This window comes from Haplochromis burtoni, unplaced genomic scaffold (assembly GCF_018398535.1).
Source record: "Haplochromis burtoni strain Fernald_Lab_line unplaced genomic scaffold, NCSU_Asbu1 Contig_4, whole genome shotgun sequence".
Taxonomy (NCBI): Eukaryota; Metazoa; Chordata; class Actinopteri; order Cichliformes; family Cichlidae; genus Haplochromis; species Haplochromis burtoni.
In genome coordinates, this window is record NW_024582365.1 from 5,171,969 (window position 1) to 5,188,232 (window position 16,264).

The 16,264-nt window shown below is 39.7% G+C and overlaps 1 protein-coding gene across 1 annotated transcript; it reads right to left on the reverse strand.

Moving 5' to 3' along the window:
* LOC102311405 (E3 ubiquitin-protein ligase RNF38) lies at nucleotides 1-15,384 on the reverse strand. Its single transcript, XM_005913408.3, has 12 exons — nucleotides 13,878-15,384; nucleotides 9,449-9,501; nucleotides 9,084-9,265; nucleotides 7,997-8,435; nucleotides 7,149-7,289; nucleotides 5,162-5,350; nucleotides 4,386-4,547; nucleotides 4,174-4,274; nucleotides 3,131-3,209; nucleotides 2,908-3,029; nucleotides 2,368-2,467; nucleotides 1-1,123 (listed from the first exon to the last, which is right to left on the reverse strand). The coding sequence occupies exons 1-12, from the start codon at nucleotides 14,161-14,163 to the stop codon at nucleotides 1,061-1,063; spliced, it is 1,917 nt and encodes a 638-aa protein (XP_005913470.1). The 5' UTR covers nucleotides 14,164-15,384; the 3' UTR covers nucleotides 1-1,060.
* Between the last annotated feature and the right edge of the window lie 880 nt (nucleotides 15,385-16,264).

Consider the following 16,264-nt stretch of genomic DNA (forward strand, 5'->3'; position numbering starts at 1 on the left):
TTTAAAAAGTCCATATCAAGCCTTTTATTTGGTATACAGATATTCATAATTTATACAGTTTATATATATATAGAGAGAGAGCAAGTTTTTTATATATATATATATTTAACATGTGCCACTGCAAAGTCACAGACAAAATTATTTTTGCCAAGAAAAAAAAAGGAAAAGAAAAATATATGTGCTTAATTTCAAAGTAGTGCTGTGAAGCTTTTAATGAAAGATGAACAAAATCGGAATGATGAGGTAACTGCAAGGAAGGAAAATAACCATTAATAATAGCTGAATAACCATAATAATAATAATAATAATAATAATAATAACAACAACAATAACATTAATAACAATAATGATGAACTGAACAAATAAGCAACCAAGAACTATAGTGGCAGCATGGACCCTTAGTGTCAAACTAGAGAAAAAGTTTAAGTCTATAACATACATACACACATAGTATGCATACAGACAGTGCATAAGCATACAAACAGGAAGTAAAGTCAGTCACTCATGAGAGCAAAAAGCTCTCACATGTTGTTTACTTCTCTCAACAGAAAACTCAGACATGCTTCAGGAGATGTTTTTTATTTAAAAAAAAAACAAAAACAAAAACAAAAAAAAAAACCCTCACACTCTCTCACACACACACACACACACACACACACACACACACACACGGCCCTGCATTACAGAATGGGCCCAGCAACAGTTGCACAGGTGTGGTGCATGCACGTGTACGCGCCCGCACGCGCACACACAAACACACACTACAGCGGGAGATACTGGAGGACTTCTGTGCATTTGCATGTTAGAAAAGTACGAGAGGAAGTCATCCCATGAAAATGACATTACATGTACGAGGGGATGCAACATTTTGGCAAAGAATGAAAAGAAAACAGGAAGAGAGAGTGCTGCACAAACATATAAGATTATGGTCACAAATATATAAGGTTGTGGTGTGAGAGTGTGTGTGTGTGCGCGCGTATGTGTGTGTGAGAGAGAGAGAGAGCAGGCAGTGCTGAACATGTCTGACAGACATTAAGGAGTGTCTGGCACCCTCGTGTGGTCACTCCGAGTCTCTCTGGACCTCTGAGGCATCCGCTCGACAAATGGGGCACGTCCTGTTGGCCTGAGGGAGAAAACGGCAAATTAGGTTTGAGAGATGGTCCTTATATTCAGTCAGGATACTGATTTCATGGTCGCACACTTAGATATTTTATTTTTTAATCAATATGCAACCCTTTTAACCCAATTTACACTGAGGCTTTGTAGAGTGCAGCGTGTGTCTAAATCATAAGACTGGTATGATCAACAAGAACTTGGTGTTCAAGAGCCTCATTTAGCATTTTCAGTGGGAAATCACGTGTTTATGAAATCTTCAGCACCTTCTGACTGTAGTATCCTGGGGTTAGTGCGAGTTCACAGATTTCAGTAAATCAGATGAGAAACATTTCAACACACTTGGACTGAGACTCTCTTCTGCTATTTATCAGATCTCTTGAAGAGTGAGATTCTCACTAGAATCCTATAATTAAGAGGTGTCTGTGTATCTTAATACATGTGTGCTTGGACTGATTAGGTTTGTGCCTTTCAGCAACTTCCAAAAAGTTTTCCAGGTATGTTATGTAACACTTTGCTGGGTGACTTCTGCCCTGTTCACACATGGTCATGAATGATGTTATTACATTTAGAAAGCTCTAATTTACACTTGACATTAGAATCCATCACCACATGTGTCTCAAGTGACAACCTGTGAGCGTCTCTCACTTTCCTGCTTCATTTGCAAAAAAATAAATAAATAAATATGTGTGCCACTTCTCTCTGCAGAGACCAAAGCGATGCAATTTTCAATACTAGTTTGCCAGAAATTAATGTTAGAAGAAGAAATCACAACAATATTATACTCTGTTTATTCTTTGATACATTCCTGGCAAACCAGATCACCCAAGGTGTTTAACACACTCATAAACTGTCTTTATCATTTACAAACATTAAAAGGCACTGTGTATCTCATTTGAGAGCCAATGAGCGCACTATTATGCTTGCACAGAGGTCATCAATGAGCAGGGCAGTCTTTCATAATGAGGCCTCAGGCACAATTTCATGCTCACTTGAAAAACAAAGTGACCTTATGTGGCTGAGACCAGCTCAAAATCTGGTTTAGGTTATCAGATCATCCCTTAAAGTGTCTTGAGAGGACTCAAATTTACACTTGGAGTGAGCACTTATTTTGATGTTAATGCCATGTGTGAACAGTGATGTGAATCTGTTGCCAAACAATGCGCAATAAGCCTTGGCTAACTTGGCTAACTGTAAATATATGTGTGTAACAGATCAGCATAAGCTGGTGGGATTCATGCTGGACACACGTACCCTCAGCCACTTGTCGACGCACTTTCCGTGGAACTCATGACTGCAGGGCAAAACTCTAAGCAGTTGACGCGACTCAAAATCACTCATACATACCACACACCTGCAATGAGATAGCTATTAACACACAAATTACAGCAAAAGAAGAGACCTTTTTGACACTTTCTAAATGACAGACAGTGCATTCAGGCAGATTTAGTTAGGCCAGTAACTTAGGGTATCTGTGGAAATTATTTTGAAAAAGGTCACTTGGATGTACGCTTTACTAAAAAATATGCACATTTTGAATGTGAACATATTTCTCATGGTATCCAACCCCATTAGAGAGAGTTTATGGGTGATATCAGCAGTGTGTTAAGCCCTCAGAAGCTTTCAAAACTATAAATATGCTAAATAAAATGTACAAAGACAGTCTGTTATCGATAAAAGTCCACAATGAGATTCTCAACCCTGAGTAGCTGAAAAAAATAAATAAATAAAAAAATAATTAGGATAATTGTCCATTATTAGCAAGTACATAGTTTCTAAAAGGGAAGTACTCACAGTGTTTGCTCAGACTGATGGTTATTTGGATTAAATCGATAAGAAGGAAGCTGTTCTATGTCTCCCTTGGTCAGTCCCCGGAGTTTAGCCTCTCCCAGGCGCTCAGCAAGGTTCAGCAGAGCCTGTGGGAGAAAACATCAGCGACAGTAGAATTAGAGTCTCTCCCCCACCCTGCACACCAGGAAATGCATAACCAAAATGCTAAAGAATGGCAAGAACAAACCTCATAATTTTCCACTTCACCATCATCGACATCCAGCTCTAGACTGATTGCAGGACCTGGCTGGACTGGCAGCATTGATCTACAGAAGAGCGATTTAACACAAACCAAAACATTAATAACATAGTAGTTAATTCAGCTCTTGAATCATCACAATACAAAGTTACTTTTTGTACTTCACATTGCAATAAAGTTATGTTTTGTTGTCACTGCTTGGCTGTATAGTACAAAATAATGAAAATTAAGTCAAGGTGGCTCACAAACAGTCAAATCCAGGAGTGGAAATTGAAAAGTACCTGTAAAAATGACAAATATCATCTTGACCTTACACACAGTTTGGATGAAGACTCATTAGGGGATCAGTAAAATCTAACCAATAGCCTGCACTGCAGTCATTGTATTCTTTGTTTAAATAAATAAACTCTGTATTAGTTCCTTAGCCTCAAGGGGATTTTCAATGACCATGCTCAAGTCTTAATGGCTGCATCTCATATCTTGACTTTATTAATTTGCTTTTATTTTGTCGGTGTGGACAAGATTTGTTCTTCGGTTCTTTTAAACATGCAGCAAAATTAACATATTTATCAATAACACACTAATAAATATTCACATTCCAGCAATAAATATCAGGTAAATTAAAAAGAATGAGCCGATTTAAAAGTCCTTTAATTCTGCAGCTGTCCACCGGTAATGACTGAAACACATACAGTAAGAAAGAGGGAAGTCATCAGTTTTACGTGGTTGTAGGTAAGTAGCATAACAGCAGTGGCTGCAGTGACTCCAGACATGGTCACAAAAGTATAGGAAGACTTGGACTATCATGTGGACATATGCTGTCTGTCTGGAGGGGGACGCACTGAAGTTTTGAACAAAATTTTATATTCAGCCATGTATTTTAAAATTTACCACAAGCTTCTATGTCCATTACTTCAAAAACAATATAATCTTTTGAAATCAGATTATTCTTTCTGATACACTCTGGATATTTGTCTAAAGATAATTTTTAAAAAATCATTCTAAGTGAATTTATTCCCCGTTCTACTTACAGGAAGTAAGGCAAGAGGCTGGGGTGGTAAGGCGAAGGTGGCAGCTGCTGGGAGCGGTACCGTCGCCCTGGGAGACGGCGAGGAATGAAGTTTGGATAGGACTAGGTGGAGAGATACAACAAATACAAGTCAGATGATTTGCATTACATTTTTTTATATAACACTTCATGGGATGAAATAAACATATTTTATAAATTATTGTAAATGCTCACCACTCCAAAGAATTCCTGTGGCAGGGGGTCATGGGACAGGAAGTGGAGTTGTGTGGAGTGTGGGGTGAGTGCAGGGTGGGTGGCAGGAGGATAGTGAAGCCCAGCACCCAAAGACAGATGCTCACCAAGCAGCTCAACATCATTCTCTATCCTCTGTAACGGCTGAGGAGATCAAGGACAAAATGTTAAAATTCAAAACATATAGGTGATATTGCCCAGGATTTTTCCTGTCATTACAGCATAAGAAGCAACTTAACCACTTAATAAATTTAATTAAAAAGTCTGAATGGGATTAAGAAAGAAAGTTTCAACCTTTGAAATACAAGTGTTTTAAAAAGGGATAAAGAAAATAACTGAATTCAGAAAGAAAAAAAAAAACCAATTGAATTATCTCTGAAATCGTTTTTTAATCAGTTAATTGGCAGCTGCTTTAACATGTAGCCAATGCAAATGAAATAAAGTTTTAGATTAAAGCTGTGCAAAGACAAAATGTGCACAAAAGAGCTGTCAATACCACAGTTTCAGTACATATACTCATTTGTTACTAAAACTCAAGAATACCACAAACTGCTTCAACTCTAGTGTTTAAAATATGCATCACCCATTTAGCTTGAACTTCGTAAGACGTTTTTATAAAGTTTACAGTTTTTGAAATTCCAGGAGGAATTTTGAAAGCTTCCCAGAAAGATCTCGATTGACTAACTACTAGCTTAAATTAAAACACCTAATACAAAAGCTGTATTTGATACCAAGTTATCAAAAGGTTTCCCGCTCACCGAACGGGCCTGCTGTGCTGGATATGGTCCAAACTGTCCAGGCTGAGGCAAATGAGGTGGATGGTGGGAAAGATGTGTGGGGGTATGGGTGAGATGAGGTGGGGGGAGCAGGAAGGCCGGATCACTGGACAACAGTGATGGGAATGGGTAGGGCATCGGTAAGTGCTGTACAGAACAAGTCTGAAGGACCTAGCAGAAACACACAAAAGTTTCACTTGTTAAAGTATGTTACAAAAAAGGATTTCTTAAATAAATAGATAAAGAAAAATAACAGAAGAAGATTAAGTAACATTTAACAGACATGATTTGAATTCATGTCAATAAAAATGCTTATTTACACCTATAACTACTTTAATTCCAAAACAAAAAATGAAATACAGCCCTGTGAAAAAGTAAGTACACTTTTGCCACTTCCAAATTAGGCAGTGATGTAGATGCCAGCTGGTGCTAATCAAATGCACTAGATTAAATGAAGATCAACAAATTATGATTGGCTCTTTAAAAGCAGAAGTTTTGGCTGTTTGTTGGTTAATTAGAAAAGGAAAGAACAAGCATGGGTTGCCAAGAGAAAGCCTCTCTAAAAAACACATCTGAACAAACTACAACACTTCTGAAGAGCATAGATTTTTTGTGTTCAAATCATGCATGCATAAAATGTATTCATAAATTGATAATACTTTTGTATGCTTTTGTTCATACTTCACGGAAAAATTCAGAAACCCCTCTGACCATGCGTGGGATCAAAACTACCATCCTTTTTTTCGCACTATAAGGCGCACTTAAAGTCCTTTAATTTTCTCAAAAATTGACAGGGCGCCTTATGTATGAATTCTGGTTCTGCTTACTGACCTCGAACCGATTTTATGTGATACACAACGCTCAAAAATCTGTCAAAAAATGTTTTAGTACGACTTTGGTAAGCTACGAAGCCACACCACTTGATGGATTGTCGGAGCATTACGACTACCGTAGTCAGGAGTCCCAAAGTCAAACGAACACTGCGACATCAGTAAGAGTTAAAAACTGTCTAAATTCTTTCATCTTTAATAAAACGGTCAGCGTTAACAATGAAGTTTAATATCCAGGCATCCATGAAAACAGAATGTATTAAATTTAATGGAGTTAGAAGCGAGCTCGCTAGTTTCCACCTAAACATGATATACCATGTTCTGACTGAGAGATTTCTGAAATAATTAAAATGTACAGCTCTGCTTTCACTTCCAATATAAATAAAAACATGAAACTAAACAGCAGTGACTCAATAAACATGAGGGTTCCGGATGGTTGGAGACAAATGCAATAGCATGGCAGGATGCTGTAAAGGGACCAAACTTCAGGCAGGAGAACAACTGAGAAAATCCATCCACAATACGAGGTTAGTCATTAATATACAACAACATGGGAATAGAGCAGCAGCGAGAGAATTCAACATTAATGAATCAATGGTACGGAAAAGAGGAAGCAGGAAGAATGAGTTGAGTAAAGTTTGAGTTATCTGACCGTTTTGTTTTGCCTAATGCACCTTATAATCCGGTGCGCCTTATGGTCCGAAAAATACGGTACTATTTATTTATTTATTTATTTTTTATTACCTCCTTCAGGTAATTATTTGCAGTTTTCTAAGAACATCAGCCACAAAATTCTCAGAATTGCCATAAAAATAACTTGCATGTAAAGAAAACAAAATACTAAAGAGAAAGGCCATCTTTTCTCTAGACTTTATCCTTTTAACAAACATATTCTTCATTTAATATAATCTTTTTTATCTTTTCTTTTTCTTGTAGCCAAACTTTTTTTTAAATTAGTATTATTTTCTACCTTGAGTCTCGGATGAAATTATATTCAGCTCAGATATTCAGTTTAGCAGTTTCTCCCTTAAGAAACTGTCACTATTCTACCCATTTCACCATAAGGTTAAAAAACAAAACAAAAAAAAAAAAAACCAGAAAATCACCAAAAAAACGTGCAAAAAAGCAAAAACACTCACGGGAGGAGGGACGCTGCACACAGGATAGTGTTGACCACTGAAGACCACAGAGCATGCTGGGATCTGCTGTGGGGCAGAGCGAGGTGGCAGGCCTGGTGGCGCTCCCGGTGGTGTCACAGGATACGAGACTGGAGCCGAACCCTAAATATGGAGATCAGCAGAAAAAAAGGTCTGCCACTTTATGGCTGTAAATTTTAATTAAAAGCTGGATAGCTGGAGTTAGCAGACTTAATCCACATTGTCCGAGTTGTAAATAACAAATTTTAAAACTTCATGGATCACTGCTAACACCACAGATTTATACTTGTTGTGGCGCACAAATCAAGCAGATGATAACCCTGAGGTCTGCATTTCCCTGCAGCTGAAAACTCGTTATTCCATTTTTTTCTTTTTTGTGTTTTCATTAAATCCATTGTTCATTATGTTTTCTTTTCTAGAGATAAGTTCAAAATGCTTACTTTAAGACTGCTGGATATGTGCATTAAAATTTATGTATTGATTTATGTAAAGATTATGTATGCATGCATGTAGAGATGAATAAAACACAAACAAGCCAGATATATTAACAGACAATCCTGCATTAACCTTTTACCTGTATGATCAAAACAAAATTATATTACTCATTAGTCTCCATCTACAGCCATAAATAAGTTTTTACACCCACGAGTGATAGGCTTTCATTTTCACATTGACTTGTTTGCATCTTAGAGTGTTATTTGCACCCATCTCTCAATCTTAAGCAGAGTTAAAAAACAAAAGGAGACAAAAGCACAGAAAATGATTCAGTTAACAGCAATTCAATTATTTTTCTTTCCGAAAACCGGTCACATCATCTGCTTTGAACCCACCTGCTCATGAAGATCCAACACCACACTGCTCTGTTGCTGGGAAGGGTGGGCGTGTGGGTGCTGTGGATGAGCTGCAGGGTGCAGAAGCCTGGGAGAAAGGTTTGGAGACTGGTGAAGAGGCCTCGGGGAGGGATTTGGAGGATGGTACCCAGGGCGTTCTTCAGGCCCGGGCCCTGCCCCAGGCCCTCGGGGAAGCTGCTGGTTATAGGGTGGGTAGCCCTGTGGAGGAGCCGGATGGCGGTAGTTTTCATCCTGATGGCCAGGTGAAGGGCCGTTATGGGAGTGCAGGTGGTGGTGGTGATGATGATGATGGTGGGCATTGGGGTGATGGTGGTGATTGTTGTTGCTGTTGTAGTGGTGATGGTTGTTGTTGTTGTGGGGGTGGTGGTGGTGTCGGGTCAGACGGTCTCTCCGGCCACGCTGACGTCTCATTGGAGGGCTGAGGTGGAAAAAAGAAGGAAAAACTAAAGAAGAGGCAGAAGGAGTTATGTTGACATTTGCATCATGAAAGACACCTGATAAGCCACCTATGGCAACATGACTAAAACTTTAATTCCTAATTCATTTAACCAAACAAGAGTCAAAACAACTCAACAGGCAGATTAGTATTCAAGTTATTAAGCTTTCTGAAATGGAATTTTTCATTCAGATATTCAAATCAATTCTAACATTCAGACAAACAGCCAAATACACTATAACAAGTGAAAATTCACAAATGCATGCAGATTGCAATGCATCAGAGCAAATTGCTGTGTATCTGATACCTTAATACATTCAAGTATTTTGTTTTTGTAACCTCAATAGACCTTCCTGATTTAACACATCTGATTAATTTAATTATACTAGAAAATATGAGAAGACAATACTAAAATTTATTCCAGTCACATAGAACACAGACATTAATATGCCACAAAATATAAGTTGCCAGCTGCCAACTAATAAAACTGAGCATAATAAATATTAATACAGACAAATTCAAAGATACTATTGCAAGATCTCCAATCTGTCATAAGTCATTACATTTACAGGCTGAAAAATTTAATTTATTAATGAAGTCTGTTTGTATGCATTTGTGTCAGACACAAACCTGCGACGGTTTCGAAGGGGTGTGTGGCATCGCTCTGGCATGTAGTGAGGGTGTGGTCTGCGACTCGGCGGCAGCTCCCAGGGGCGAATGGGAGAGGAAGGAGTTGAGGGTGGGGCGGAGTTTAAATCTAACATGGACTGCTGGGAAAGACGCTGCCTTTTTGGGCTTGGGCTGTCTTCCATCTGGACACAGAGGTGAGGGAGGAGAGGAAACCACAAATGTTCGGTTAGAGGAAAAAAAAAAAAAAAAAAAGTGAGAACAATAAGGGAGAGGATGAATAAGAAAGAGAGCACAATGAAATACAAATTCTATTTAAACCAGAAAAAGAGCAAGGAAAACAGGTGGTGGTCATGTTTCATACTTACTTTGTCCCGATCCTCGCTGCACACGTTATCTGGATGAAAATGTAGCACTCCTCCTGCCGGCCGCACAGATTTTTAAAAAAAAAAAAAAAAAATCATAATCAGATAAGACAGGACAGGACTGAGGAAAACATCACAAGACACATGGACATTTGCAAGCCAAGCAGATAAAAATACACCACCCGCAACACACAAACATACACAGGTAACTGGCTGCCTCTGACATTTTATTTTCCTTTTCTTGCCTAAACATTTCTACAGACTTCACACCACAAAGTCCAACGTAGAAAACAAAAATGTGACATTTTGTTACACAACCAGAAAAGTGCTTTGCCCTCCCATAGGGTTTGTCTTCTAAACAAACTTAAATTCTCTGCTTTAAATGAGCAGACAAGAAAGCGAGTCATCTCTGGAAGATGTCACCCTGGACGTCTCCTCGCTAGCTGTCACAGCCAAGTCACTCCCTCTGATCTTACATGAAAAGCCCACGCGCGCGCACACACACGTATGTATAACACGCCAGAGCAACTTTTTGATTTTTAAAATGTGACCTACTTCAAATGCAAATAACTACTTTACCCACTTTTGTAGCATAAAGAAGGGAAATTATTGATAATGAAGATAAGGAAAATAACTAACATCAAAAGCGATAATAGGTGCTATTCCTATCATGCAATAGTTCCAAACATTTCCTGAATTCAGCTTCTCAAATGTGAAGATATGCATTTATCCTGCAATCTAAAGAGATCTTTTGGCAAATTATGATGGACATGCTCATTACTACTTTTTTTTTTTGCATTTCACAATACATTTAACAACTGAACCCCCTAGAATTAGCCCATAAACTGGAGTGACCCTATACCTGCTGACTATCCCCTTCACGTACAAAGTATTAGCAAGAATCTTGGCTTCAAATGTCATGTTGACCCACTTTTTTAGTGTGCTAAAGATTTTCTAAGCAGGTTAGTCAAGCACTATCAGGTTTGCAATGACAGCTTTGTTTCTGATAAAGAATCTATTTTATAAGATCAACAAAGCATCACTAAAAGGGATTGAAATTAGTATGTGCCCCCCCGCCCAAAAAACCTAAAACTAAAAATAACATTGCTGAATAAACCACTAATGCTATAAACGTAATCTCAGAAAAACACAGTGCTCTCCTATCTGTTTATCTAACAGTCCACATGTGCAGTCTGGAAGCAACATGTGCATGCAGACCTTTCAGCAGCTTAAGAAGGATGTCCTTAAACTTGGCTGACAAGAGTTTCCTCTAAGCAGTTCCCCAAAAAACCTTTAATCACCAAAAAGAGGAGGGGGGGGACTCCTCCCCTCATGCTTTTCTGTTTCTTCCTCTGTAAACCTCTCTCATCCAGACAGCCCTTTCTGCCTCCTCAGAAACAACAGATCTGAAGGCAGCCCCCTACCCCTTTCTTGTCTTTGCGACGCCACTCCAGAGCCATGTGAAGTCTGCCGATAGTGACAGCTCAAAGATGCCCCGCTAGTGGCTGCGGAGAACAGAGGGACGGGTGATTGAGCGTCTAGCCAACATTTGGGCCAGTACATTGGCTTACATGTTTATTCATCAAACCATCCCTTTTTCTTTAGACCTCATAGGGTTCTGGGCCTCAGATGGCCATGCAGTTTATGCAGAATTAGGCCGGTATATGCTGATTCATCCCGGGAAGCTAGGAGAGGGGATGGTGAGTCTGACTGGACAGGTTCTGTTGGTGTGTAGACGCGACCTTGCTTCCCTTTGAGCATGGCTGCTGATGGGAGACTGACACCATTTCTTTTACAACAGACAATTGAGTCGAGCAGGGTAGTGAACTCAGAGCATCAGCTGTCATCAAGAAGCAATTTGTTCATGCTCTTTAGCTGAAGTTCAAAAACTTCAAGTATCATGTGGGAGAGACAGGATGTAATCAGAGAACCACTCGATTTACAAATAGAATCTGCAGATGAAGATGTGTAAATATGTAACTACAATGTCAGCCAGCTATTACAGCTATACCAAGTGATGACATTGCTTGAAAATGGAAGAGAAAAAAATAGGAGGAGAAAATAACAGAGGTAAGGCAGTTGGATACATTTTTAACAACCCCAAATCCAATCCTGTCACATTCTGCATAAAGTGATGCCAAGAGGCGTAATACAGTGACATGTACAAACAAGACCTGGCAAACAAAAAAAATCTGTGATGCACTTAAATATACACAGTGTTGCTTTGCTTACACACAGAGGACATTTTACACACAAACCCCTGCCACAAAGGATGAGGCATGTGCAGCTGCTAAGAGGAATAAGAAGACAGCTCACACAGATGGGAAATATAGTGCTGAAGTCATTCACACAAACCCTACTTTGGTCTGTCAATTTGGGAAGCGTGTGTTTCTGTGAGAGTCTGTCTGTGTGGCTCATTTTGGCTGTTTGGCAACAGTTTCTTCTATTACGACATGGCACCATTAAAAGCCTGCTTTCATTCATTCCCTGCACTTTTGTTTGCCTTTGAGGGAAGCCAGTCTAGTTTTACAGAGGGCTTCCAGTCACTTTTCACTGGAAACTTGCTGAACACTGAAGAGTGGTGCCAGTGGTGAGATAATAAACAAAAAGAGGCTCATGTGCAATCTCAAATGTTATTTTCTTTTATGAGAGTTTCATTCACTTTTTCCTCTTCTGTTTACATTTTTTTCCTGTTGTCTCGTTGACGAGTTTGGGTTTGGTAAAGAAACACCACTAATTGAATAAACCTTTGATGGAAACCGGACAGTACAATTAGATTTGATGTGAGAAAGTGATGAAACAAACAATGAGCCCACACAACTGCACTCAGCAACATCAATCTTTACTTGTTAATGGCTAAATACAGTAAAGAAAGACATATTTGACTAATCTGAGACAATATCAAGCTTTACTCAGGGTAAAATGCAAGTTGAAGAGTATAATGCTTAAGGATGAAACAAGGAAAACTGTATAATGCCAGCCTGCACCACAGCACTGAAACTAAAAATAAATCACTATCGAGAAAAGGACAAGCCTTGTTTCAAGGCTCCAACTGCTCTATTAATCAGACTCCTCTCATACATGTCTTGCAGAAACTGAATAAGAGCATGTGGGATGTCTTAACCAGTGGGCTCATGCATTTGTCTCTGATCTGATAAATGAAATTGCACTGCTGCTCTATAGCGAACACGATTACAGTCTGAAGAACTTATAGATTTGTTTTATTCAATGTCAAAAGCAATTCAACTTTATCGCTAAATATCTCTATCTAGATAACAGTAATCTGAATGTTTTTGGTGTTACTTTCCTTATACTGTTTAACTGCATTCATACGAGTAACACGATGTGATCTGGAGGCCTTAAGCACAACTGTGCTTGGATTAGCCTTAGGAAAAATCTGCAGTGTGAAATGTCTACTAATAGCCAAGATCATTTGCATTCTGAGAATAAAGCCAGACAATGACATACAAGGAAAAGTTTGTGACCTATTTGCACTCTATTTCTAGAGATGTGTGAACAATGCACACTCCAAGACCCACTGCAATAACAGATAACCCGTTTCCTTGATCCTTAACATGCATTTTACATTTTTTTGTATTTCTGTAAAGATTAATAAAAGCAATTCTACAAGTTTAACCTTTGTATTTTTCAAAAAACAACAACAAAAAACCCCAAAAAAACCCAAACATGCTCCCTGCCAATTTTAAATATACGTTTCCCCAAATGTGAAAAAAGTCAAATATGCTTATTCAAACATCAATCATTAACCGTTACTTGGATGATAAAACTAAGACGTATAAAAGTCATAGTCTTTCAGTTAAGCTACAAATAAGTTTATACAGGCAGAAGTTGCAGGCCAATAGAATAATATTATTTTTGATTTATCTGCAGTGCTTAGTTTCTACTGTGGGCAAGGCAAGTTGAATTCTGGAAATAAAGTCAGCTCAGGAGGTAGAGTAGGTCACCTACTAATCGGAAGGTTGGGGGTTTGGCAAGATAGTTTGGCAAGTTGGGCAAGATACTAACCAGAAGCTGAATGTCAGATAAAAAGCACTTAAGCCTAGAAACAAGTGTTTGTGTGAATGGGGCATGTTGAATATAGTGCTTTGAGTGCTCAGAGAGAGCAGAAAAGCGTTACATAAGAACCAGTGCATTTTCCAATGACATACAAGACAAAGTTTGTGAACTTGGTTTTCCCTATTTACATGAGTAAACGCTGACCAAACCTCTAAAGAAAAGAGACTGCTGCCTACCGAGCAGCGACCCATAGCTGGCCTTTCAAGCAACAGCTGGCAGTGAAAGCACCAAGCCTTTTAAGCTGCTAGTGATGAGGCTGCATCCCTCAGAGGAGGGATCCATCCTGTGTTTGTATGTAATGTAGATGCAATGCATCTAGCCGGGCTGCAGGCCCCGACTACTTAACCCTGCTTACCGGCTCCGGGATGCCTGTGAGCTCCGTGTGAAGAGTGGCGCTGCGCCCCTGCGGACAGGTAGCTCCCCTGGGTGTGCTGCTGCTGGTTCTCGGGGTAGCTACGACCTCCGTGGTGCGGCGCCCAGCTAGAGTTGCTCTGCTGCGGGTAGTTCACCCCTCCGCCGCTGGCGCTCATCAAGCCCCCGTTACCGATCGCGTTAGCGCCGCCGTTGTTTCCAACGCTGCCATTCATGGCGAAATGAAAGAAGCCAGACCGAGACCGCGAACGAGTCCTCGGGGGGTCCATGGCTAGAAAAGGACGACGGCGGTGGTGGATGTAATGTGACGTACGGGCAGGTGCCTCGCTCTTTAGACCGCTTTTCCGTCTCTCTCTCTACCCGCCCAGTTACCTCTGACGATCACCTGCTACTGCGAGTGTTTTCTGAGGCATTTAAAGCTATTGTTTTAATGAGATGAGACACCTGAAGGCAGCAGGTTCAGGGAAGCACAACCCTCGTATGTCGCACAAGCACCATCTGCATCGACTCCATCCACTTTCTCCTTTTTGCTATCGGTGCCGCTCAACTTAACGAAAAACCGCTTATTATTTTCTTAAACCATAAGGATTCAAAATTAATACAGCTGCATACAGTACAACAAAATTATGTTTTAACTCTCCGTTATCGTCAGTGCTGTCCTCATTACTAGAACGGTTTAATCATTTTCTGCGTCTCTTTTGTGTTTTCACAGTCAACAGTCAGGCTTTCCCCACATTAAATAAAAGTATTTTATAAGCACTGGTCGCACAGAATTAAGTCTTATATCAATGAAACCATTGCCGAGACTTATGCTGAGGAACAACTGAAAATAATAGCCAGCTCTGTGCCACCAAAAAGCCAGCTAAATAAAACACTTCGATCCGACAACACAAAACATAAGCAAGATGGCTAGCTGTAAAGCGTTAGCGAACTAAAAACAAAAAACGGCCGCCCGGTAGTTGCTTGCAAAATAAAGTTATTAGCATAAGTTTTTCAATAAATTAGAAGTAAACCACAGCGGCTTGCCTAGAGTAAACAGAAAAGTTACACCCCTCTGCGTTTGCTAACTATACCTACTCGTTCATTAGCATAAATTCGATTTTCCAGCTAGCCCAAGGCTAACAGGAAGCGGGGTCTAGAGGGGAAAACAAGTCCAACAGTGCCGACATTACGAGCTAGCGAGCGTCGTTCCGTGTCAATGTCAGGCTGGTCGGTGAGCAAAGCTAAATAGCGAATATCCTATCTACATGAAAAAGCGAACAGCTACCTCGTCCGTGAACTGAGGTGGACAGTATATGTCTAATTTAAATCCCCTCTCGCATTCGCTGTCGAGTGTTTTCTCTGGTCAGCGGGGAGTGTAGTGGAGATCAATCAATGGGAGGTTCGCATCGCTGTCAAGTCATCATCAATCGATAGCAGAACGACATTTTGCTTAATTGCTTTCTACTTTTCATATAAAATTATACAAAGTCGCTAGAAAGGAAAAGTGAAAAGTGACGAGAGCAAAATGTGTCTTATTAGCATGCGCCAAGGTCGACTTTAACTACTGGCTTGTTTTCGGAATTGACTATTTTTGTCTGGCCAACCGCAGGCGTCAGCTCCGCTCATTAATTATTCAGCAGCTTCAAAGCAGAAATACTATGAGACAAGGCTTTGAGAGCCGCTGGCATCCCGGGGCTTTTTCAGCTGGATGTGCTGCACATACACGGATACTCACCAATGCACTGCGTAAACCTAAGTCCGTTTATTCGGTTTCCACGCAGAAAATATTTATTCTTGTGCTATGATCACAAATTATACAGTACTGTCCAAAAGTCTTGAGTCATTATTCTTTATATTTTTCTAAGAAATGAGAAATAGGGGCAGCAAACATACAGGGAAATACAGTATATCAGGAAAACAGAGTTTGTACAATGGTCATGAGATTGAAAGTCAATATATGTTATGGCCACCTATATTCTTCAACACAGCCTGAATTATCTTAGGCAAGCTTTCCTGCAATTTCTGTAAGTCCTCAGGGAGAGTCTTCCAGGCTTCTTGAAAGACAAAGATCTTATTTGGATATTGGCTGCCTTTTGTTCTGTTTTCTGTCAAGACGATCCCACACCGTTTCAATAGTATTGAGATTCAGGCTTTGGGGAGGTCAATCAAAGATAGCTTAACTGCTTTAACTGCATCGGCAGTGTGTTTGGAATTATCAATCATTCAGGCCTGTTTCCTCAAAATATTGAAGGACTCACTGCACACCATACTGAGACATGCCAAGTCTTAGGCTAATAGCTTTTTGGGAATTACCTTGTTAGTGCAGAAATAGTATTTTATGCTTGTCAAACTGTTATCTTTGGCATTTTTCATAGATTTGGCTTTTTT

Coding starts and splice junctions, on each gene's coding strand:
- LOC102311405 (XM_005913408.3), bottom strand. CDS start 14,163: ATGGACCCCCCGAGGACTCGTTCGCGGTCTCGGTCTGGCTTCTTTCAT. Junction 8,436..9,083: donor CCCCTTCGAAACCGTCGCAG/GTTTGTGTCTGA, acceptor TTTCCACCTCAG/CCCTCCAATGAGACGTCAGC. Junction 1,124..2,367: donor GCGTCGACAAGTGGCTGAGG/GTACGTGTGTCC, acceptor TTTCTCCCTCAG/GCCAACAGGACGTGCCCCAT.